Source organism: Phaenicophaeus curvirostris, chromosome 2 (genome assembly GCF_032191515.1).
Source record: "Phaenicophaeus curvirostris isolate KB17595 chromosome 2, BPBGC_Pcur_1.0, whole genome shotgun sequence".
Lineage (NCBI taxonomy): Eukaryota > Metazoa > Chordata > Aves > Cuculiformes > Cuculidae > Phaenicophaeus > Phaenicophaeus curvirostris.
In genome coordinates, this window is record NC_091393.1 from 40,728,031 (window position 1) to 40,753,824 (window position 25,794).

A 25,794-nucleotide genomic window follows, 5' to 3' on the forward strand; every position below is an offset into this window, starting at 1 on the left:
AAAAAGTAAAATAATCACAAGTACAATGACACTGCCAATGGCCACTCTGTTAGATTTACAGCAATTAACAGATTTACTTAGGAACAAGCCATTTGATCATAAAACTTTCTCATTGATCTGCCTCTACCACTAGCAGCTACAGACTACTTCTGTTTCGCTTTTACATATATGGAAAAGGAACCAAGAGTTTTATCTATTCCAGCTCTAATGTTTCAGTGGCTTCTCAGATTAAATGTAAATGTTGCTAACTCACAACCACTAACTTTGTAGAAACTACTTCATTCAGTTGTTCCATTAAAAACAATGGTATCTAGAAGGTACTATTTGGGTAAATTCGTCTTTGATTTGCAACTGGGCAAACAGGTTAGCTTGTCTCCATTACATGGAAGCTTTGTAACATTAGCAGTTGTATGACAAAACATTCCAAGGAAGTTATTTTTCACGGGAGAGGAACATGTTAAAATCTAGCATATGCTTCAGGTTACTTCCTTCACAAGACCTCCAACACACCATCTAGCTGGATTTTTACGTAAGTAATAAGAAAAAAAAAATTCTTTTGTATAGCAGGAAAAGATGATTTCTTAACTCAGTGCTTTCTTATTGTTGAGATTTCTCTGGAAGACCATAGTCACTGAATTCTCTAATGAATAAGGGGCACATTTAAAACAAGCCTAAATAAAGTGCTTGTGTATTTTCCTTAAATTAAGAAATGTGAACCTTCTTGTAGCTCTTGTTATGTAAGCCAAACAGGGGGCTTCAACAGAGAACAACTTTGATTTAAGAAGCTGCTTTTACGTTGCAAGTTAAATCATCGGGCAGACTAATTCAATTCCTTTCCAATTACTGTAGGACTATTTCTCTTACTGGACAAGCCATAAAACTAAAGTAACTATAATATAAGGAGGCAAGCAAACATTTCCAGTTCTTAAGAGTCAGAAACAAGTGCTCTGACTGAAGAACAATCCTGCCAGCAAGTCTGAATTTATGAGCAATTCAGCTGCTTCTCTGAATTTCATGCAGTTAAAACTTCTTTTTACACTTAAACCTCAAAATCATTCTTATAATTAAACAGTCATAAGATGCTCTCTCCAACGACTAACATTGTTTTTTAATGCACTGTATATCTGGAGAAAAAACATTTAGATGTATTCATAAAGATTTCAAGTATGCATATTAGCATATACAGGTATCATTACACTGTTTCCATCCTCTCACTTGAAGCAAAGAGAAACGAAAAAAGGAAATGACAGTCATGTAAACTCTCTCAGTTTTTACCAAACTAATGACATGTTTAAAGTGTTTTATTTTACTGTTTGACAGACCATTTTACATAATCATTCTTAGAGACAATACTCGTTACGTTTCACTAAATTATTTTTATATTTGATGGTATGTAAATTATAACATTGCAGTATGTTAACTTATTTCAAGTTGGAAAAAGATACACAAAAAGTTTTAGAATATGACTGAGGAAAGGAGCCTCTTAGCACCAGCTGCACTCATTATTTCTACCAACAACTGACATAGTCCGTCAAGAAAAAACTGATTGAGCAAGGAATTCTTCCCGCTATCTCAGTAAAGTCTTTACTTTTGGCTTTCAATCAGTTAATAAGCATACTAACTCAACACTCAACCTTCAAGCAAATCAGAAAGGCTGATGGGATTTAACATTGGAGTATGTCTGCCCAGATATGCTGAGTACCATCCCCACCCATAGCAGTGTGGCAGTGTTTACCCAGAGCACCTCGGTTGTTACTGACCTTGCCTGGAATCAGGGAGATTATTTGTTCTTCCCTCTAGAGTATAAATGGAAATAAAAGCAACTCTGGAGAAAAAAGACTGATCGCAGACTGAATGATATTTGCAAGAGACACCCTACAAGCAGCAAATGCTGATGAGGAGGTCTGAGTTATTCACTGGTTTTGCATGATAAAAGGAAAGCGATTGAAATTGTCTGTATACCATGAATAGTTTTTTAAGAACAAGTTGGGGAAAATAGCATCCTTTAAGAAACAGCACTGTGAGCTGCTGACTTTGTTCTGCAGCTGTCGGTTTGAAGAAAACAAAACTGAGTTTTCAAAGAAACATGGAAGAGAATGAATTTCACAGCATATCCTTTCCACGGGATGATGCTGAGTATCTACTGGACTATAAAATCATCTAGGCATGCCTACAAAAATTAAGGACAACTTGCACCCCAAGGGAAAACACAACTTTAAAAGCACTAACTGGACTGAACCAGCTTCCAGAAACAACTAGTATGGTTATTTTACTTAGCCTGCAAAAGCAGATGTCTGCCTAAAGGCTGAAGAAGAAACAAACCAGACGCATCTAGTTTTTCAGATTAACTAGTTACAGAGCCTTTTTTTGGTAGTTCAATGCAATATAAGAAACAACATAACTGGCCCTTGATGCCAGAAGGAAGATTACTTTCTGTTAACTGATGGTTGACTTTACTTAACACTGTTGGAATAATCTTAGTCGTTTGCTTTAGAGTTTTTTCAGTTTACACGAGACTGGAGTTTTTTGGATGTTAAAATAAGCTTTTGAGACTTCATGTAGCTGAATGATGAGTCTCCTCATAATGTACCATCTTAATTAGCTAGTATTTGAAGGCGTTATCAAGGTCAGATGGGTTAACATAAGCAATCAAAGTTGTTGAGAGAAGAATATCAAAATCCAAGTTCTTCAGAATATAATACCTGTTGACAAAAGACTTGCAATGTAAACAGTGAGCTAAGAAACTGAATCTGTGGCTTAAATACAATCTAAACTATTTTTCCTTGAGGAAAGCAAGTAAGATTTATATGAAACACTAGCACTACGTACCACTACTCTGCACTTTTCAAATCTTCATGGAAGTGATTTTGTTCAACCTTTTCTCACCCTTTGGCTTAAGAAAAGTTTGCAGTTTGCCGGTTCCTGTGCACTCAGCCTCAAGCAAAACGAGCCCTTATATTCATTGAGGAAAACAATGATTTGTCTTTCTAATGCTTAACAACAGCTCCCTTTAGGGGCAATCACATGCCCAAACCCCAAATTCTCCCTGGCACTTGTGCTGGAAGGTGCACAGGAATTTTCTTGCGAAGATGTTTTCCAAATTCCTTCTCAATCCTTTGCACAATGGGTGCAAAACACAGTCTGCAGATGGCCGAGGCAAGCTTTTGGCACACAAGAGACAGGAACTGCACTCATTTATCAACCACAACATTAATCAACATTATTCAACTGTTGCATTTTTACAAACAAATTGCAAACAGCAAGCATGTGGATAAGACCTAGTAAAAAGCTCCCTCCTTATCTTTCCATTCAAATATTCCAGATTTCTGTTGTTTGAAAAGCATAAACAATAGATCCTGCCAAAGAATACACAGGCCAATTAGCACTCTCTATAAATAGATCCCAGGAGTTCATGCTAACTTAAAGCCAATAAACCTAGTTTGTATCTGTTTCAGATTTGATCTGCTGAGCAAGATGTATTGCTAAATTCAAAGGAGACTAAAAGGATATCTGCTTCTTCTCCAGCAAGGATGCCATTATCTGTACCTTTTGCTGGAAGCATGAAGGGAATGCAAGAACAGTAATGATATCTGCTTCTGACTTCAGGCATTCAATTTTCTCAATGATTTTCAGTTAGCCTGAAGCAGCAGGACTTGCATGTGGCATAAATTGGCATTTTGTATCACTAATCTGATCCTTCGAACAGCAAATTGGATGAGGAATTTTCCCAACTTCATCATAGGTTTCTATTCACTTTGCATCACTTAAAATTAATTAATGCTTACATATTCTTTAACAGAAGTAATTTAAATATTTGCAAGAAGATACAAGAGTAGAGGCATTCTTTGCTAAAGTCAGATTTTGGACTCTGATGGAATGGCTAAGTACTTGCCAACAGAATGAAAAACAAAGGAATCTTCTACTGGATAGTTTATGCTTTTATCTTCTCTAAGCTTGTAAGGTGAGGACATTATCATCTACTTAACTCCCAGCTTAATGAAAAATAATCTCTGGATCAGACTAAGCCTATGGAGAAGAAGTTCAAAATGGAATTTTATACAAACTAGACATGCACTGTAAAAAATTTAGATGAAGAAATGACGAGTTACTCCATGCATAGAGTAAAATGCAGGTACCTGCTATTTTCACCTGCACTTTTGGAGGAAATAATTCAGTACCATGATTTGATAACATTTATTTCTTATCACCTAACTGAACTTTTATCATACAGTCATGGAGAGAATATATTTTCCCAAATATTTTATACTGCCTAGAATTAAAAGAAGGTAATTTAATGCCGATCTATTCCCACTGTCATCATTGAGTGAGATATTTTAATGTTGCCTTCATGTGCAGAAAAAAGTCATTCTCATGTGTGAAATTATACATAAGGATTATTCTTTAGATATGGACAGTATATTTGCAATAACCTCAACACTGCTTACAAACAGCTCCATAGAACCCTGTACTTAACCATATGCTGTACATTATTAAATCTGCAGAAGAAGAAAGCCCCACCAACTTTTTGGGCAATATGTTTTATGTTTTTACTCTCCTTTCACTCTGCTTTATTATTGCAACTGCATTTGGTGCTGCAAAATGACAGAACTGAATACCAAGACAAATGAAAGTGAAAAATGTTTTGGAAACCAAACTTCTTTGTAGACATATGTTGACTCTAGACAGACTGCTAATAGCATACAATTTCTTCTGTATAGTATATTAACTCAAATGCAAAGAATTCTTCTTTTGGTTTTATGTAATGCTGCTGCTCAAAAGGAAAGCACCTACACTAGTATTTCTAGCAGACATGCCGTCTTCAAGTATTGTGTAGAACCACAATCGAGTGAAACAGCAGGAGCTGGTTGAGTGCCAAATCCTCAGAACAAACCAACCAGCTCCCTCTCATCTGCCTGAATTCTACTTAATAATACAGCTCAGGAGTTCATGTCAAATATACCAGCTGTTACAATCACAAACAGATATTACACAGCTCTCACTATTATCCACTCTCCTTTCTACTAGTTTACCAGCTTTAGCATCAGACTACAGTAGTCAGGAGGTAAGGAGGGAGTTTCATTTAATGTAATGAGCAATAAAGCATTTCTGTTCAGGTATTTCTAGTCAACGCATGAATGCAAAAACACGTCAAACAAGGCTGCCACTGAACAGACCAATTTTTTTTTGTTGTTTTGAAAAAGCTCTCCAAGCAAACCACAAAAAGGAAAACACTAAAAGTGAATAATGTGGTTATGTACAGGTCAAAGTTCTAAACTCATGTTTCTCAGAGCAAAACCAGGACTCTGGCTCCTGGTTTCATAGCAGATTAGTAGGCTTAAGTATAGCAGCGACAGCAGGCTATCACGGTAACTGCTCTGTCGCCCTGCTGTGGATATTGATGCTGATGATAGACATCTGAAAGAGAAACATACCCACTACTGAACTCCAGCAGATAGCAATTCACTGAATTAATGTAAGTTGCCACTACTTTCACTTTACATTAGTAGAGTAGCCTGAAGGTCTTTATTATGAGGCACAAAAATTGTTGGTGATGGCAACTGATTGTGTCTCTGGTGTAAAGGCAGCAGAGGGTCCACATTCAGATACTCAGAGCTGAGTAAGAGTTCCTAGTTGTCATAGGTATACACAGTATCAGTAACGACAAAGCAAAGAAGAAAGAAGAAAAAACAAGGAGTGAAATTTGAATTAAGTGAAAGATTGGGAATCAGCACCTCTGTTACCATTCTTTGAAGCTTTTCTCATCATAATGTGCAGGCTCAGCTTGAGAGGCAGAGTTGCACAGAGTAGCTAAGCAAACAGCATGGGGATAAAGTGGACAGAAGTACAAGGAACGAGGAAACTTTTGCAGCATAGTGAACCTACTTAACAAGAGATGGGTTTCATCAACAGCGACAGTATAATTGCACTGCAGGAACTTAAAAGACAGAAATAGCAGACTGAAGGGCAGTCTGCTTGGAACAGCAGCAGAGCAGTCTACGTCAAAGAAAATCTTAGTAGTCAAGGTTATCTCCAGAATGTGAACCCACAGGGATTCTGTAAGTACATTTTGATGGAGCTAGCATAGAAAGAGAACAGCATTAGATCTTATTAAAGGTGATGAAGAGACTGAAATACTAACGGAAATTACAGACTGACTGTGGGAAACAGAGATTTCAAGTCCTTCTCTGTCTCTGAGTAGGCTGTTAAGTGCTGTATCAGAGGAGGTATAAACCACGTTTTTTATACACTGTAATGACAGCTTCTTGCAGAAACTCAAGGGTCTGTAAGAGGAAAAAGTAGCTCTTGACTTAGTTTGACATACTACTGTCTATCAGGGGCCACAAGTTCCAATTCAACACGCTGTTCTAAACAAAACTTTGCTTTGATAACATTTGAGTTTGAAAGATAAGCAAGATGACTAGCTGAAATGAACTTAGAAAGGAAGAGCCAAGTAGGTAAAATGCTTGAAGGTGACTGGAGAAAGATGAGGTTCAGAGTCACAAGATTCTCCAATCAACAGGCTCAGATGACTTCTACCTTTTTGGTGTGACTGTAAAGAAGGTAATTAAAAGCAGAAGTATATTAAGTTTGATTAAGGAATACAGAAACTGGTAATCCCTGGCAAGTCAAAGGAAAAACTACTAAGTCAGGCTAAAAGTAACTTTTGAAGAACACGTTAAAAATAAGACAAACATGAGGCCTACTAGAGAGCTAGGAGGTACAATTAAGAGATGTCTATGTAAAAGAACATAGTTTATGCAACTGCAGAAAAGCTAAACTTGCCCCACTGTTAAGTCCTGAAGAGGCTAGGAAGGTTCCCATGCAAGGAGATTCTTAAAAGGACAGGCCTAATGCACCATTCCAATATTGAGGCTGGACTAGATGACCTCTTGAGGTCCCTTCCTAGCTGAATGTTTCCAGAGTTCTATGAAATATAGAAGTTAAAAAAAAAAAATCATAAATTGATAAAAATGAACCAAATCATGAACATAATTTCAAAGCTCTAAAGGAACTAAAACATGACACCACTGAAGTACTGATGTATCGCTTGAAGTGGCAGCAGATGGATAGTAGGTGGTGAACAGGACCCAAGTCTGAAAACAGGGCTGCAGAAAACTACAGGCAATTACAGTCTTCTAGTTTCTACCATTCAGGGAATTCTACTGCTAGATCGTGAACATGCTTAAGGAGGGGTTAAGCGGCATTCAGACAGAAGTGATCAAGCTGATACAGTATGCCTGGAATTTGAAACAGCATTAGAAATCAAGCTTCCAAGACATAAAAAGAAAAGTCCTCTTGCTAATTAGTGTCAAGTTAAGTGAAAGGAAGTGGAGATAAAACATGAGGTCAATTCTCACACTGCTGAGATAAGATCCCCAAGGCATTTATACTGGAACTTACATTCCTGATTTGCAGAAATAGGACAAAACCTTAGCATAGGTGACAAACTTAATCCTCCTACTGTTCAAGATTGCAAATGATGAATTATATACATTTTTAAATTTACAGAATTTAAATATTCTTTATGAAGGGAGACCTATAAGAGAGGGAGAGACAGATAAAAATAGCTACAGCTAAATTCTGGAAAATATCCCAGCACTATACAGAGTCAGAAATGTTTTGTGGTCAGACTGGCAAAGTCAGCTCTAGATCAACAGCATCTGCATCATTATTTCATGTCTGCTCCTCATTAATAGGACAGCACTACCATCACTGATGGATGGTTGTTTCAAGTAGGCAACAATTAGGTCTGAAGTCAAACAAGAGATCAAGATCATCAAATGACGTTGAGTAGTGGCGTTGTAACTCCTATTCTAAATGCAGATATTAACTAATTAAGTGATATGTCATCACTTTTTTTCCCTTTTTTCTTTTTTTTACTTCTAATTAACAGTTGGTAGAGACTAACAGATGAAACTCAGAAGTCCAACATTTATCATCATGAAGAACAGTTTGTTGTGGTTTTTCTTTTTTAAATTCCTTCGTCCTGATCAGGATGAATTTGTTTCTTATAATAGGCTATACAGCCAGAGTGAAAAAAACCCCAAAACCATACAATACTGTCACATTTCTGCTTCATCTAATAGAAAGAAATGGTAATATGAACATCATTATCAACTTTATTTTGTCTTTCTCCAGTGAAGACAACGATCTTTAGTCCTAGAAAAGTGAAGGTTATATTACATAGGAAGAACAGTTGCTGAATCCAAAATATTTTAACTGTGGGGCAGCGGGGGAACCCTACTCCATTCAAAAAAAGGAAAAGCTTCAAAGGAAACTGGGAACTTACCAGCTGGATCTGAAACTCACACCCTCCTTATTTATTTCAGAGCTTTTTTGGATTTACTTTTTTGCTACTCATACAAACAGCAACTATTAAAAGCTCCTTCTATTTCTGCCTATATAACATATTCACCCACTGTGGAACCAGCCTTCAAGTAAAACAGTCCCCTTATCACACAGCTTCAGCAGTACCTGTAAGAACCAGCTATCAGTAAACCAGAAGAACTAGTCAGATCTGTCTTTAGGCTTGTGTATTCTCTACAAGCAGCACCATTTATTTATTTTAACTTCAGCGCCAGTGTGACAGATATTCCCAATATTGAATATTACAGTGCTCAGAAACAATGTTTGTTATTTCCATGAATTCCAAGACAGGTCTTAGCTGCTGCTAGAGGACACAGAGCTGTCCTCCTCCAAAACTTGAAAAATTAACTCCTTATATGAATGACTACATTTGAAAATATGTTTTAAGTAAGAGGAAAAAAAAGATTGGGTCTGCAAAACAGGGGATTGTGTTGCATACAACACTCTTAATCCCTGGTATACCAGGATTTTACAGCAGACTAGTAAGTACCACAAAGCATCTGTAAAACAAATCTCTCCCTTACTAGACTTCTTATTTTCCAGTACAAAACCAAAAAATGTCACATACCAAGTTGCCTAGTAGAGGAATCGCATCTACCAATAAATTCAGGTTTAATTTAAACAAAACAATCAAGCAAGTTTGCAAATAAATCTGTCCTGCTCTTATGGTTTAAATTTACCATATTACAGACTCCCCTAGATGCTTTCATACAAATAAACAAACAAATCAGTATTAGTACTGCTTTAAAGGTGCCAGGTTTGTTTTTAATAATCCCCTTCAGCCACTGACTCATGGAAAAATCCCAGGGAAGCATTCACATGTAATATTACTAGGAGTGACTTCAAAGGGAAAAAGGAGCAGTCCTTAAAAAGTTACTTACCTTGAAATCCAATTTTCTGGTACTTGTATCTGTTTTGCAAATGAAGTTTTATATTTGACTGGAATTCTTTCTAGCTTGAGTTTAAATAGGAGTCATAAAATTTAAAAATAAAAGTGACTTAAAGTGTATGACACTGTTCTAGCACCTTTAGGCATTGCATATTAATTCTAGTAAGGCAGAAATTCTAGGAAGTTTAAAATAATGCATCTCAGTTCTATTTGCAAGTAAGCACAACACAGTTATCAAAAGGCAAAGTATTCAATGTGTTAATTTTTGGAATTATTCATATTGGTGCCTTTAACTAAATGAACAATTATGTGAGCTGGAGGTTTTAGGAACTACTCAGTATGATAGGATATTTTTCAATCACGGTTAGTTAGACTTACAAATGATTATGGGACATACAATATGTTGCAGCTTTAGATCATTAACCATGGAAATTTAATTCAGATGTACAAACAATAATTATTTCTGTCACTCTTTTTACCGAAACATAGCTTTCTTTGATTAGGATATTGATATGTGTGTACAGCAAATATAAGATCTTAAACTAATTAATCTGATAAAGAGTAAAGTGAGCTTTTAACTGAGGAAGTTTAACTCTCAAAACAGCCTGCATGCAGGTTGTTCCATCTCCTTAGGAACGTCCACTAACAAAACGGACTAAAGGTTGATTAAAGGCATATTTTTTATGGTGGCAGCCAGCCTCTGGGGATCTCAGTTCTTTCCATACCTGTTAGCAGCACCAGTGAAGGACAGACCCACGCCAATATGGAAAACATCACACTGCTGCACGGCTGCTCTGTCCTCAGAGTGGCTGCACCCCACTCCTCCCATACCAGCAGCTGGCTACTCCTTCATCCTGTCTTGGATTTAGGAGACAAATAGGAAAGTTTCCCCAAATCTGATATAGGCACTGCATCCTGAAATGCACTCAGTGAAGTCACTAGGCCAACTGTGAGATTAGAACACCTCTCTATCTCGGACAGCAGATGTCTACCAAAGAGTAGGACAACCAGTGGCAAGCATGGACAGTGTCCTTCCCAGCCCACAGGAGCTCAGGATCCTCCTTAATCATACAAGATATCTTTGTGTTTAGGAGATTATTTTCTTTTCATTAATGAGTCCGTCTGTTTTTCAATGGACACTGGCATCCAGGTATCACCAATATTTCACTGCAAAGAGCTTCACTTAATTATCTACTGAGCAAAACACTTAACTTTGTTTTAAAGATTTCCTTATTTTGTTTGTACAAAAGAGTGTTACAAACACCAATGTTGCTATCAATCTAGTCCAAGAGGTGGTGGCAAAACTGCCTTTCTAAAGGTGAAGGAAGGGTTAAGAAGGAATGACTAGGTGTTATTCAGGAGAAACTAGTGGTATATGCACTGACTGAAAGTGTGACTGCACAGTAACAGACACAAGATACAAACCATCAACATATATATGAAATCAACAGCACTGATGACAAATGGTTCAGGCATTTCTTGGCAGGCAACTGCCACTTAATGTAAAAGCTCACGTACAGTCCTCTACCAGCTCCTTGTCTGCCAAGAAGCATTCTCTGCTTCTGTCAGAACCAGTTAATTATAATGTAGCAATAAGTTATTCTGGAAAGGTTCGCTCCTGTTTGAGAGAAGTAGATCTGCACTGAAAGATACAGCTATTTAATCACAGAATGAAGAGCCTTCAACTCTAGATGTCCTTAGATATGCTTATTTCTGGTTGCTCAGTTACTGTAGGAGGACAAGCAATTTCCTTCTACAGTCAGAGATGAAATATTAAGTAAAACAATATTTAGTGTAAAGATGAAGAAGCCAGCTACTAAGCAACTCTCAACCATTCTCATTACTAATAAGTGTGAATTTGCAATGGGTCTAAGCACATTCTGTTCCCCAGAAAAATTTTAAGACAGTTAAAATATGAAAAACTGAATACTTTGGAACACTAATGTTTCTTCAGTACCACCTACCCCTACACTCCAAACAAGACCACAGGAAATAAATAGATAAGTCTACTGCAGATGTAAAAATTTCAGAGGAACATTGCCTCCTTATAACTACTTTGTGAGGTACATGACCCAATAGTAAGTACCTGCTAAGATAGATTTAACATAATAAATTTGAACAGAAAACCCCATGCACACCACAGTTTCAGTTAATGTAAAGTGACAGGTTCAAAATGGAACTTTACTCAGTTTGGGGGAAATTTACATATGAAAGAAAATGACACAACTTTTGGGTTTTCTAAAATTTCTACGAGGAATTGCTTTGGATTTAAAGAAATCCAGTGATAAATTCAACTTATGGTTAAAATTAATCCTATAATAAAATACTACTGTAATCCAGAGATAGTAACAAGAATTTAAACTAGTAAGATTAAAAACTTTTCAAGTGACAAGCTGAAAATTCAAAATACTGCAGTACCTGTGGACTTCATCTAGCCTTCTCTAAATATATTACAGGAATAATTGCATTAGTCAAAGCTCTCAGATGAAATTGCTTCTTCATTCTCTCCAGAAATCATGACAGAAAATAGAGATTAATGGGATATTAATGCTTTAAAGACATGCACATGCATAGGTTTACCAGTTATCCTTTTGTTCGTAAGATGTCTTCATTTAATCGTCAGCTGCCGAAAGCCCAACAGAAGTGTAGTTTATAGGAGTTACAGAATATTCTCCAAAACAATTTGTCATGTAGGTAACCTGATGCACCAAATCTACCACTACCATTGCAAAGGAATTCCATGATACACATTACAACACTAAGCCCAGTAAGAATGTACTGGGTACAGTTGCAACTCAGGGAAAAAAAATAATAATTTAAAACTTTAAGACTTACACAAAGCAACAGTAGTAGAAGCAAGAAAACCCATTTGACAGGTCACTGATGTACAAGTAATTTTCAAAGTTCTAAACAAGTTTAATTCTGATAAATAAAACTATTAAACTAAAAGCTTACTACTTATCTAGACGACAATATATCAGATAAACCATGTGGTACAGTCTTACCTCTTCTCCTGAAAGATAATAGGCTGAAAGTAGTCCACCAACAAAACGGATGTTCACTTCAAATACCGAAATTTCAGTGTTCTGTTGGAACAAACAGATAGTTTTATTCCCTGATACTTTTCAGTATGGTTTAGATTGTTTGGTTTTGGGTTTTTTATATACACACAGGTATTAAGGTACAACAGCTGTAAATGGTAAAAACCAGAAGGTATAGGGAAAGCCAGCATAAGTGAAGGTAGAGCATTTTAAAGTATTTCCCTCTCTTCCTCACGCTAACAAAATAGCCTCTCTGTTACCCAAATCCTTTCTAACTTCTTTTTTTCCACTTGGACATAGGGCATTCTATAAATCTACATATCTATGTATTTCCCTGCAGATTTTGTGCTCGCTCACAAGATGTGCTTTCAGATATTAAGTCCTGCACTATCTCACTTCACAGCATCATTTCCCAGACACCTGGGCTTGATTAGAATGTCATAACAAGAATTTTTATAGCTCAAGTAAAAATGCAGGTTACTGTAAAAAAGTTAGGTAACATTAGAATGAGTAATTTACATGATAAAAGTGTAATTTTGGTATACACTCACTAGGAAACAGATGCTCTCTTACTATTACAGGGATAGCCCTTCCCAAGCTGTCCTGGTCTTTACCAATGATAGAGACTAGGTTTGTTGTACTGAGCAGTATAGATACAGCCATTATCTATTTCAGAACTCAAAGCACATTCTTCTTTGCTTTTTAAAATTCAAACCTAAATGAAGAATCTGAGTCTCATGATCACTATTTTCTCTTGTTCTTTACCAAGACAGTTACAATTTTACCCCATCACACATTTCTCACGCAGCTAGTTTTTTAGTTTTCCAGTTTAAATGTCCAGATGTCAGTTTATACAGGAAGGAAGAAGTTGCTATCTTTTTTCTATGGATTTTGAATTCTAGTAAACTGTCTTAGCAGAAGAAAACAGGACTAGGTTACTCATTAGAAATACTACTTCACACTTTCCAGTTTGCGAGGCACTCTGATTAAGCAAAGGTATCTAGACACATTGCAGAAAGTTGTCCAGTGTTTCATCAGTTGTAAAGTTACAGACTTGCTACAATCATTATCCACTCACCCTCCCTCAGGCATTTAGATTTCTCCTCTGAAATCTGATCTGCACTTCCCCTCTAAAAATTTAGGATAGAATTTAATTCCCAGAACTGCTCTTATTTTATATATGTGCATGCCTGTAGTTTTTTGATACGCGTGAGCACAATTCAAAGGGGCAGTCAAAGTAAAGCCATCACACACATCTGCCTATTGAAAACTCACACCTGGCATTACATATTAAGACTGCAAACTGAAAAAGTTACCTTGCTGCACTATTCAGAACATTACATTTTCCCTAGTTTATTTTAGATGTATGAAAACTGCAGTTTCTTCTCATTCACTGCCCTCCCAATACTGATCTACTCTTATTCTTTCTGAAAGAAAGTACAAAGGAAAAAAGGAAAAAAAAAAAAAAGCTTAATTTCTGTTTCCAAAATTAATCAGCTATTTCTACTTTTGTGTGTTCCATCATTGTCTCACTGAATCCAGCAAGAAAGAGAATGAAGTTAATTAGAGGCAGGTGTTCGACTTTAAAAGAAATTCACAGAAATCACACTAGATATTATACCATGGTATACAGTTAACCTGGGGAGAAGGATATAAAAGCATTTAAATCCTTCAGAAATCTAAACTAACTAGACACTACAGCTGTTCACTTGCTAAGCAGGCTACCTATGTAAGAACTATACAATAATTAAAGAAGTTTACCTTAACTAAATCCAATGAATAGAACAACTTGTAGAGAACTGATATGACTTAAGAAAGGTTGATCTGATCTGACTAAAGCAAGCATGATTAAAGGAGTGCTAGAGGCAGCTTCTCTTCCCTTGAGCTAGCTGAAACTCCTGTAAGTAGTATTTCACTTAAGAACCTTCTTCAGAAGTTCAGGTTCTTTCCATTTCAGTCATAGGCCTCAGCACATGCCAAGAACTTTTCTTTGATGTGGGAAAGGTTGAAGCTGTAACAAGGCAGGTATTAAACAGGGAAATGAGTTAATCAGATATACCAGACACTTATGTTTCCTGTAAGGATTGAATTAAATAACTGGCCGATTTTGAATTGCTCTAATTGAGTGATGTATGAGCCAGCTATTTTGCCTCCAGAATCTTACATTTTGCCTTTATGGATTTAATATGGCCACTTAACTCACAAACTACTGCTAGCTTTCAAGGGAAGGCCCTTTAAGATAAGCTCAGTGTGTATGCACTGACATCTGCTTCTGGAATTCAGTTACAGACAAAAAGAAGACTTTAAAGAAAAAGGAATACAGATTTTATTATTGAACCACAAAGATTACAGATTGTGCTGTAATCCTGAATGTTTGCTGAAGTGGTCACCTCTCAGGACTTTTCTTGAAGCCATTGTTTTGATGTTATCAGATTCCCAATACTTCACTTGCACACATCTCTGAAATTCTGTTCGAAAACCTTGTTTCTTACTAGAATCTTTACATAAGTCATTGAAACAGATGCAATTAATGAAATGGACAGACATTTCATTAATGGTAGGTTTGAAAGCTCTATGCTTAACTCACAGTTATTTTTAAATTCATTATACCAGGCTAGCAGTACACTCAGAAATCACAGGAATTATAGCAATTCGCAAAACAGTTAAAGCAGTTTTATAATTTAATGTCAAAGAAACATTCACCTCTACATAGAAAGATTGTGTGAAGAAGTAGTCTGTTAAAAAAAGTGAATTTGTCCTAAGAGTAGCAGATTTCTCCTACAGCAACTTAACCCTTCTTTGTGTTTTGATTTTTAATTTTTTTCTATTATAAATTTAAGATGCCACACTGTGATCATCACCTACATACAGTTTGCACAAATAAGTCTGTTTATTTCTACTCAGCAGCCAAATCCTAAGTAAGCAATGCTATTTTTTATTTTGCTTTCAGATCCAGCTGTGCACAAATAACTTACAATCCATTTAAAAATGCCAAAACATAGAAAAGACCTTTTATCTGCACTTCCAAAAGTTTCTAGTTCATCAGCTGAAGGGGCCAGAATGATTTGAATTTATTTTTTATTTCAAATTTAGCCTTTTCTTTCAAACCATCACTGTATCGTTACACAGCAGGTCTAAGAAGTGGTTGGATTAATTCCATTATACTTAATGGAACTTCTGTACGGAGAAGTGACTGCACACACTCATTTTTAAATGATTATGATATTCCTTCTGTAAGATCCCAAGCAAGTAAGATGACTCTGACCAACAGGATAGATGCAATCTCTAATTGCAGAGTTGTTTCATTATTACAGTGCATGGCCATGTGCTGTGTGTGACAATACCCAAACCACCTAAACACCTATGATATTACAAATCTGTGCTAAGTTCTTACTGTTCCAATGCAATATCATCTTGACCTGGCTGCTATTTTGGATTCTGAAAATATGTAGATGCATGGTAAAGTGATATGTTTATTGTGAACAATTTTTTTTTTTTTTTTTTTTATTCCCAGGGGTTTTATGTTGATTTAAGTGTATGAGCAACTTAGTCTTTCATCTTACATTAGACCAATATTTATCATCTGCTATTTGATCTTCTGATAAGTGAATCATAAACAAGATAGTCCCAGTACCATACAAAATCTACAGAAACTGACTGCTGTTCACTGTACTTAGAGAAATAGAAACTCAAAAGCAATGCCTGTATCCACTATCACAGAATCATAGAATGTCCTGAGTTGTAAGGGACTCACAAGGATCATCGAGTCCAAATCCTGTCCTTGCATAGGACAGACTCAACATTCACACCATGCGCCCAATAGCACTGTCCAGATTCTTCAATATTGCCAGCCTTGGCATCCTGACTACTTCCCTGGGGAGCCATTCCAGTGCTCCACTACCCTCTGAGTGAAGAAACCAATATCAAGCCTAAACCTCCCCTGGCACATCTTCCTGCCATACCCTTGGGTCCTACCATTGGTCTCTGGAGACATAAGATCAGCACCTGCTCCTCCTCCTCCCCTTGTGAGGAAGCTGTAGACTGCAATGAGGTCCCCACTCAGTCTCCTCTACTCCAGGCTGAACAGACCAAGTGACTTTAGACACTCCTCACACGATTTCCCCTCTAAACCCTTCACCAACTTTGCTGCCTTCCTCTGGACACTCTCCAGTAGCTTCATATACTTTTTATACTGTGGAACCCAAAACTGCACACAGTTATTAAGGTGGGGCCACACCACTGCAGAGCAGAGTAGGACAATCACCTCCCTCGATTGGCTAGCAATGCCAAGCTCGATACACCCCAGGACACGGTTGGACCTCTCGGCTGCCAGGGCACGCTGTTGGCTCATGTCCAATTTGCCATTGACCAGAATCCCCAGATCCCTTTCCACAGGGCTGCTTTCCCAGGTGCAAATCTGGGCCCTCGTCCTTCTTAAACTTCATGTGGTTGGTGATTGCCCAGCTCTCCGCTTTGTCCAGATCCCTCTGCAGGGCCTCTCTGCCCTCAAGAGTGTTAACAGTTCCCTCCAGTTTCATCTCATAGGCAAACTTAGTTATTAAACCTTCAACTCCTGCATCCAGGTCATTTATGAAGACATTAAAGAGTACCAGCCCTACAACGGATCCCTGCAGAATTCTGCTAATTACTGGTTGCTAGCCCGATGTAACCACATTCACTACAACCCTTTGTGCCTGACCCGCCAGCCAATTGCTCACCCACTGCGTTATATGTTTATCTACTTGTATACTGGACATTTTGTTCAAAAGGATACACTGCATTGAAGGCTTTACTGAAATCCAGAAAGATTACATCAAGTGGCTTCCCTTGGTCACTTAGGTGGGTGACCTCGTCATAGAAAGAAATTTTAAGTTTGTTAAGCTGGGCCTTCCCCTTATGAACCCATGCTATCTGAGACTGACGACTGTGTTGTCTGTTAGGTGTTGTTCAAAAGCTCACAGAATAGGAGCGGATGGGACAGGTGACTCAAAACTGACCAAACTATCCTATCAGGCCAAGACCAAGTTAAACTGCGACAGTATTTTATTTGAAAACCTGTAACAGGGCTGATCTGATCTAAGCTGCACCTTACACCACTTCACTTCCCTCACTTTTCCATGAGCCAGAGGATTAAGTCTACAACTATTAAACTGCTGAAGCTGCAAGCAGCTGTGGTTGAATTTAATGTTGAAAGCAATGTTCAGATCACAAAACTACTGTCAGCTGGGCTCTCGTGAAGCCCTTCTCCTATTGGACTCCTCCGGCTTCCCAAACATCAGTATTCAAATATTTCAGGATCATCTGCTTAACACATCTCTTTCTTGAACGTCCTCTTCTCCACAAATTTGCAGACCAAGGCCAAAGCAATTTCTGTCTATGTTTCCTCATGGGAAGTTATCATCACTTACAAACAAAACATCTGAAATACAACCCGATTTTCTTTATCTAGTATCAGCTTCCATCTGGCACTCAGCAGCACTGGTACTTGCTCCGCCATTCATAATTAGATTGTAGAAAATTCTGTGTGGTCTTTATGTGGATGAACACATTCACAGCAACCAAGTCACCTTAATTTATATTTGATAAAGAGCTTATTCTCTTAGTTTTTATAAGGCCACAAATCCTACTAAATAATTTGTTTCACTTGCCTTTATTGCACTTCTAGTGGTTCTTTCCAAAACTTTCTTTCCATTAGTTCTCCTGTTCTTGTCTCCTCAACAGGGTAATAAAAATTAAGTCACCCCTCATGTGCATTTCCCTCTTTTGTCCCAATATACAAGGTATACAGTGACCCTCCCCCATGTCCACATACCACACTGTACTATTGCAAACAGCCCATATCCTGCAGGTTCACAAGCTATGCAAGAGAATGTCAGGGATCCTACACTGAACAATGCTGAATAATATATATAACACTAGAACAAAAAATTGACACAAAGGGCCTCCATTTTAAGTGATATGACAGAGATTTGCATTTATTACTATTCAATAATGACAGCCCACTACTGAAGCACAAAGGTTGGAAACAACAAATCATAGCATTTTCAAGCAGTCCAGAAAGTATGACAGAGGCACAAAGAGTACTACAATAGCTCACTTTAAGCTACTGTAATCAAAAACCACTTTAATTACTTGCTATTGTAGGGAAAAAAAGTTTCATTCATATTCCACAAGTAATATCTACTAGCAGCTTGCTAAAGCACTCAGTTCCCATAGGCAAGGGAAACAATTTTAGCAGCCTTTTTATTGTAAATGTCAAAGCCTGGTTATTGCATAACATGCTATTTAACCTTGCTGAAGTCCCCACATGGCAAACAGTAAAATCTTAAAACAGGTACAAAAATAAAGTGTTACTACAGACACTGATGAACTCTAGCAGCAAAAGAACTGCACTTAATAGTAAATTTGCAGGACCTCCTTTTCGCCCATCAAAATAATTTCTTATTCGTAATCAAAACAAAATCAAGTCACTTTGAAGTCCGGCATTTAAAGTGCACTAACAAGTTCTGTGGCAAACAAGTAAACACATAGTCCCACAAATTGAAGAACCATTGTCAATTGCTGCCTTTCTTAAGCATTCTCACAGACCCATTACACATGTATTTGGTCCATTTATTCACACCTCCCACATACCTTTTTTTTTAAATAGGAAAGGTACCCCGTTGCAAATTGTTATATTAGGAAACTTTTTGGTTTTCTCACTTAATGAGAAAAAAACCAGCAGGAATAAAGCACAAAAAAAAAATCTGCCTCCAAGCCAGAACATTAGATTATGGGCTGTTAAATATAATGGCAAGTCAATATTAATATAGAGAGTTTGAGAGCAGTAGGATTTAAATTTGTAAATGCAAAAGTTTGAAATAACCAATCTGGATTCTAAAAGTCTGTCCTGTTACTGACTACCACACCACAGATAAATTTGAGCTAAAGACAGATGTTGGAAGCATCAATAATTAGATCCAAATAATATTTGCTATTCTAGGATCTTGGAAAAGCGGTAGGACAATCAAAACATGGCAGCAGAGATTAACACAGTTTCGAGTTTCTACGCTTTTTCCAGTCTTTCCTAGTTCCCAAAATAGTAGACGTGTTATATGCAAAATTTTTACACTGCATGAAGCTGCACATAAAGCTTCTTTAAAAGATATCCAAGTTTGCAAAACTAAGTACAAACACAAGGACTGGAACTGGTGAGTAAGCCTTTAAGCTTCAGGGTGGCTGAAGATACAGCAACTGACGGACCTCTGTAAACAGCTTTGCTTCAGAGTGCTGGCAGAACACAAGACTGAATGTATTCCTGCCATCTTACTCACGCCCCTGTCTCAATGCAGCTCCTAAACTCATTTAGTACCTATCTTTGAGAGCAAGTAATAGAACACTCCTCATACTTTCCCCACAGGATATCAACTCTTTCCTAGGTTGACCTGTCCAGTGCAGTTAACAAGGGAAGGCATCTATGATAAGATGAATAATGCACAATGAGTCAGTGCTCGCACAAAATGTCAACTAAAGTCAACTAAATTATATCCATATAGGTAGAGCTATTGCACAGAGCGCTGTCACTTTCATCCAACCAAGCAATCATAACTTCCCATCATCCACCATTCTGACCAAAAGTAGAGAGGGATCAGGAAACAAAGCAATATCCACTAATAAACAATACGAAGGTTATTTTAGTTTGAATACAAATACATCTTTGAGAAATGTTCTGGTAGAAGAAATAATTTTCCTCTTCTCTTAACAAATGCATGGCTTCCTGCTCCTTAACTTATTCACATTCTGGTCCTGCCTGACTACACCCACATCATATGTCTGATCAGTGCATCACAGCATGAATTCAAGCACTGCCCCACATACCATTTAATTGTTAGCACCTTCTGCTCTGGTTTGGCCCCCAATTGTTTCAATCAATATCTGGACACACTTTAGGACACAATATTGACCAAGGACTGTTCCCAGTATGCAGTATGGGTGAGACAGTCTTTCCTGGGAGAAGGAGTTTAGCAGGGCTGAAGAAGAGGAGGATCAGTTAAGTCTCTCATCCTAAAGAAGCTGGGGTGTGTCTGAGCGTAGAAGCAAAGCACCATCAATTTCAGTAGTGAATAACTCCCAACCCTTCACTGCTGTGCCAAGTGGCTCAGCTCCTGCACCACGACTACCTGACTCCTGATCCCTTCATATGTCTTATTAAGATCCTTCTTATAATCTCTTCTCGAGTATTGATTCATTGTGGTTCACCCCTTGCGCTGCACGGACAGATAGCTTTTTTTCTCCCCAGCATGATGTGGAAGTTGGGTGGCGATAAAAAAACTCTTTCAGAAAGCTATGAATGCTCTGTGTGTGTGCAGGTCCTAAAGCAAAGAATGAAAAAAAATAAAAACAGAGAAGCACGCGGCAATGCGTAGTTGTAGCTAGGAAACAGCCGAGCTCCCCGGTGATCCTGTGAAAAACTGGCTCTTTTTCCCTTTGTTGTAACATGCTAATATACAACCCAGTCCAGGGCAGCCCTGGGCAGGGCCACGCACAAACACTGTGAAAAGGGTATGCAGGCAGCGGCATGCATGAGGAGGTCAGACCAAATCCTCAAAAGAGCAAAGATACACCCCCATGGAGATTAAGTGATTTATGGGAAAACAGAGCACACACCCATGATGCAAAGGCCATGGATTTAGCCGCTGCTGTCAACTTCTTCCAAAGGTACGAGTATGTCTAAATCTTTCAAAATACTGACAGAATCAGAAAATACAACTTAATTCCTGAAAGACTACTCAGTTTGGATGAAACTTCAGCAAGGTATCAAATACAAGGAATTTCAGCAGTTATGAGGAAAAAATCTCCAAGCATTACAATGTGGATATCTCAGTTACAAAATCAAAGAGCTACCAGCTCCAAGTATAATAAAATATAGCTTAAGTGTATTATATGCCAAACGGAGAAGCTTCTAAACATGTCCACTCATAAACTTAGTAAATTTCACACGTTTGCCAAGAAAGGTGGCACTTAGAGTCTTCCTTCAAAAACAAACCAGTTTGTTTTCATCAGAAAGATAAACAAGAGTAACCCTGACAACCCACAGGCAATAAACAGGAGGAATTGGAAGCTGTTGTAGGGCAAAGAGACTACGATGTAGTTGCCATCACAGAAATGTGGTGGGCCGACTTGTATAACTGGAGTGCAGCTATAGTGGGATATAAACTCTTCAGGTGTGACAGGAAAGGTAGTAGAGGTGGAGGGGTAGCCCCTGTGTTAGAGAGTGCTTTGATACGCTCAAGTTCACTTATGGTAATGACAAGATCAAGTGCCTGTGGGTAAAAATCAGAGGAACCCACAAGAAGATAGATATTGTGATCGGAGTTGGTTATAAAGCACCCAGACAAGAAGAAAAAGCTGATGAGCTCTTCTATAAACAACTCGGAGGAGTCTCAAGATTGCTACCTCTTGTCCTTGTAGGAGACTTGAAGGTTCTGGATGTCTGCTGGAAGCACAATACAGCTGAGAGGAAGCAGTCTAGGAGGTTCCTGGAGTGTATGGATGACAACTGCCTCAAACAGCTGCTGAAAGAGCCAACAAGGGAAGGCGCCCTCCTGGACCTGGTGTTTGTGAACAGAAAAGGCCTTGTGGGGGATGTGCTGATTGGAGGATGCCTGGGGCAAAGCAATCATGAGACATCAGAATTCTCAGTTCTAGGTGAAGTGAGAAGAGGGGTTAGCAGAACAGCCACATTAAACTTCCAGAGGGCAGACTTTGGGCTGTTCAAAAGGCTGATTGATAAAGTCCCATGGGAGACAGTCCTTAAGGGCAAGGGAACCCAAGAGGGCTGGGAGCTCTTCAAGAAGGAAATCCTGGCAGCACAGGAGCAAGCTGTCCCCATGTGCCAGAAAATGAGCCATCGGGGAAAAAAACCAGCTTGGTTGAGCAGGGAGATATGGGTGGACATCAAAAAGAAGAGGAATGGCTATGAACTTTGGAAGAAGGGACAGGTGTCTTGGGTGGACTACAGGGAGGAAGTGAGATCGTGCAGAGGAAAAATCAGGAGGGCTAAAGCCCAACTACAGCTCAGACTGGCCAAGTCGGTGAAAGATAACAAAAAATCATTCTACAGAAACTTTAACAATAAAGGGAGGACCAAGGAGAACACATTCAGTCTTTACTGGATGCAAAGGGAACAACAGTGACAAAGGATGACAACAAGGCTGAGGTACTTAATGCCTTCTTCGCCTCAGCCTTTAATAACAAGGAAAATGCACATCCCCAGGAGCTAGAGGAGCAGAACAAAGCTCCCATGATCCAAGAGGAGGTGATTAGAGATTTGGTTAGCCAATTAGACATTCACAAGTCTATGGGGCCGGATGGAATCTACTCGAGAGTATTGAGGGAGCTGGCGGACGTGCTTGCCAAACCCCTTTCCACCATCTTCCAGCAGTCCTGGCTGACTGGGGGAGTTCCATCTGACTGGAGGCTGGCTGATGTTATATCTGATGCATTATGAACTTCTTGAGAGGAAAACTTGCTTTATCAATCTCTTATACAGATAAAAGATTCCATCAGAGAATACAGTCATACCTATTTTTTTAAAGAACATCTTAAAGAAAATTTAATATTTAAAAATCATGGTTCCAAGATTAAATGGAAAGAAAAAAATAATTCTCTTTATACAAAGGCCAAACATGCTTCCCAAAAAGCAGTCACTACCTCAGAAGTGACCAGAAACATCAAACACATTTTATTATACTCACAAGAAATAACACTTAAGGTTATACCAGTGTGTTAGTTACTAACAAAATCACTTCCATGGGAGAAAGATTTCTAAAATAGGAGCAAGTAAGGGTGTACAAAACATGCAGAAAATGTCAAGTAATGCCTGATACGTGATAAATCCTTAAATACAAAAGAGAGGGCCCCTGCTGTTCTTTCTGTTAAGTAATTTCCAACTTCAAACTGTAATCTACAAATGCAAAGCAGCATTTGAAACTAAAACTTATATTTAAAGTGGAAAACCAAACAGGAGTACAAGTTGAATAGCTTTAAACAATTCAGCCATTAAAGAAATTGACGTCAATCATTAAAGTTGGCGGTGTGGTTATTTATTTTCATTTCCTCATTCCACTTCGGGAAAATTCATCTACTCCTTATTAATGCAAATGCAAAACTCATTTCTACATGACTACAAAGTATTACAAAAATAATTTTGTGAGGTGTCAAACTCAAGGCACCTATTTACAGGATTATCAGGCACAAGATACTGTTGCTGATGCACATTAGTATTATCTGTAAAGTAGTTTCAGTAAATCTGCTGGACTGCTGCATTGACCAACTAATGCAATATAATGTTTCACAACATTTTGAAAGACTTCATAGCTTTTAAGCATTACTGAGAACAAAAATAAGTGCTACATAATGGTAAAAAGTACATAAATTAACAAGAGGAGCTGAAATTGTAGACACTACCATTTAGAAGTTTTCAGTACAAAGCACAGTTCATGCAAGCTCACAGATTTCAGTATTCATTAATGTAAAGCCTTTGACACAGTTTCTCACAGCATTCTGCTTGAGAAACTGTCAGCCTCCGGCCTGGACAGGCGCACACTCTCCTGGGTGGAAAACTGGTTGGATGGCCGGGCCCAGAGAGTGGTGGGAAATGGTGTGAAATCCAGCTGGAGGCCAGTGACAAGTGGGGTTCCCCAGGGCTCAGTGCTGGGTCCAGCCCTGTTCAATGTCTTTATCAATGACCTGGATGAAGGCATTGAGGGCACCCTTGCAGACGACACTAAGCTGGGTGGAAGTGTCGATCTGCTGGAGGGTCGGGAGGTTCTGCAAAGGGATCTGAACAGGCTGGACCACTGGGCAGAGTCCAATGGCATGAGGTTTAACAAGACCAAATGCCGGGTCCTGCACTTGGGGCACAACAACCCTGTGCAGTGCTACAGACTAGGAGAAGTCTGTCTAGAAAGCTGCCTGGAGGAGAGGGACCTGGGGGTGTTGGTTGACAGCCGACTGAACATGAGCCAGCAGTGTGCCCAGGTGGCCAAGAAGGCCAATGGCATCTTGGCTTGTATCAGAAACAGCATGACCAGCAGGTCCAGGGAGGTTATTCTCCCTCTGTACTCGGCACTGGTGAGACCGCTCCTCGAATACTGTGTTCAGTTCTGGGCCCCTCACCACAAGAAGGATGTTGAGGCTCTGGAACGAGTCCAGAGAAGAGCAATGAAACTGGTGAAGGGGCTGGAGAACAGGCCTTATGAGGAACGGCTAAGAGAGCTGGAGTTGTTTAGCCTGGAGAAGAGGAGGCTGAGGGGAGACCTCATTGCTCTCTACAACTACCTGAAAGGAGGTTGTAGAGAGGAGGGTGCTGGCCTCTTCTCCCAAGTGACAGGGGACAGGATAAGAGGGACTGGCCTCAAGCTCCGCCATGGGTGATTCAGGCTGGACATTAGGAAAAAATTCTTCACAGGAAGGGTCACTGGGCACTGGAACAGGCTGCCCAGGGAGGTGGTTGAGTCACCTTCCCTGGAGGTGTTTAAGGCACGGGTGGACGAGGTGCTGAGGGGCATGGTTTAGTGTTTGATAGGAATGGTTGGACTCGATGATCCGGTGGGTCTCTTCCAACCTGGTTATTCTATGATTCTATGAAATAACTTAAATTATATGTATGGCACATAGTTTTCTTGAAATGCAAGCCTTATGTGTGGAAGACTTGACAAAGCGATAATGTGAAGTGTTTACATAACTAAAAATCAATGCTTGAAGTGTCCCAATTCTTCTACCCAAAAGGACTGAGAAGTTTGTTGTTTACTTTACAATGGTAAACACTCTATTCCTTTTTTCTTCCTTCAGTCCAGCTCTTTGACTCCTTATCTACCTAAATCTCTCAGATTTAAAAACTCTGTATAAGCAGAGAAGTAAGTTTATTATATTTCTACTTCTTGCCTTGGTTTACCTATCAACAATCTAAATTCTGTAGACTTGTATCAATGTTTTAATATTAGAACCCAGTGCTTAATTGGCCCCTGAAGACTAAACAAAGCATTAAATGTCAATTTAATTAAGCAACACTACTTACCACATTGAAATCTAAGTTTTTTTCAACCCACTCCTTGGCTTCCTGGAATTCCTCTTTCATTTCCATGATGTATAGTGTATCAAGGGCATCCACTATTGTTGCTCCTTGTATATTACCTGAAATACATGAAGAGCCAATGATTTACTTTCCAAATGAAGGTTTTTCAGTTATATCTAATTAATTCAAATTAATTCTCATTTCAAAATCCAGTTTCAACTAATGCAATTCAAAAGTGGGCATATAAGCATTCAAGTGGACAACTAGTAATCTATAGTCTTAACTTTGATTCCCATGCCGCAACATAGCATCATAATATTCATGTATTTCTTCCACTAATGAAGATTTGAAAAACGTTTCTGATGCACTGCACTTTCAGCTATGATTTTGCATTTTTAAACACCAGTGAAACAGTTCACTGCAAAATGTAATTCATAGAA

At 38.5% G+C, this 25,794-nt stretch overlaps 1 protein-coding gene across 1 annotated transcript in view; it reads right to left on the bottom strand.

Moving 5' to 3' along the window:
* The window catches only part of MAN1A1 (mannosidase alpha class 1A member 1), a 157,751-nt gene that overhangs the window by 80,564 nt on the left and 51,393 nt on the right, over positions 1-25,794 (bottom strand). Inside the window, exons 3-4 of the mRNA XM_069851778.1 lie at positions 25,358-25,473; positions 12,262-12,342 (exon numbers count right to left, since the gene is read on the bottom strand). Coding sequence (XP_069707879.1) covers positions 12,262-12,342; positions 25,358-25,473 — 197 coding nt within the window. The remainder of the gene's footprint in view (positions 1-12,261; positions 12,343-25,357; positions 25,474-25,794) is intronic.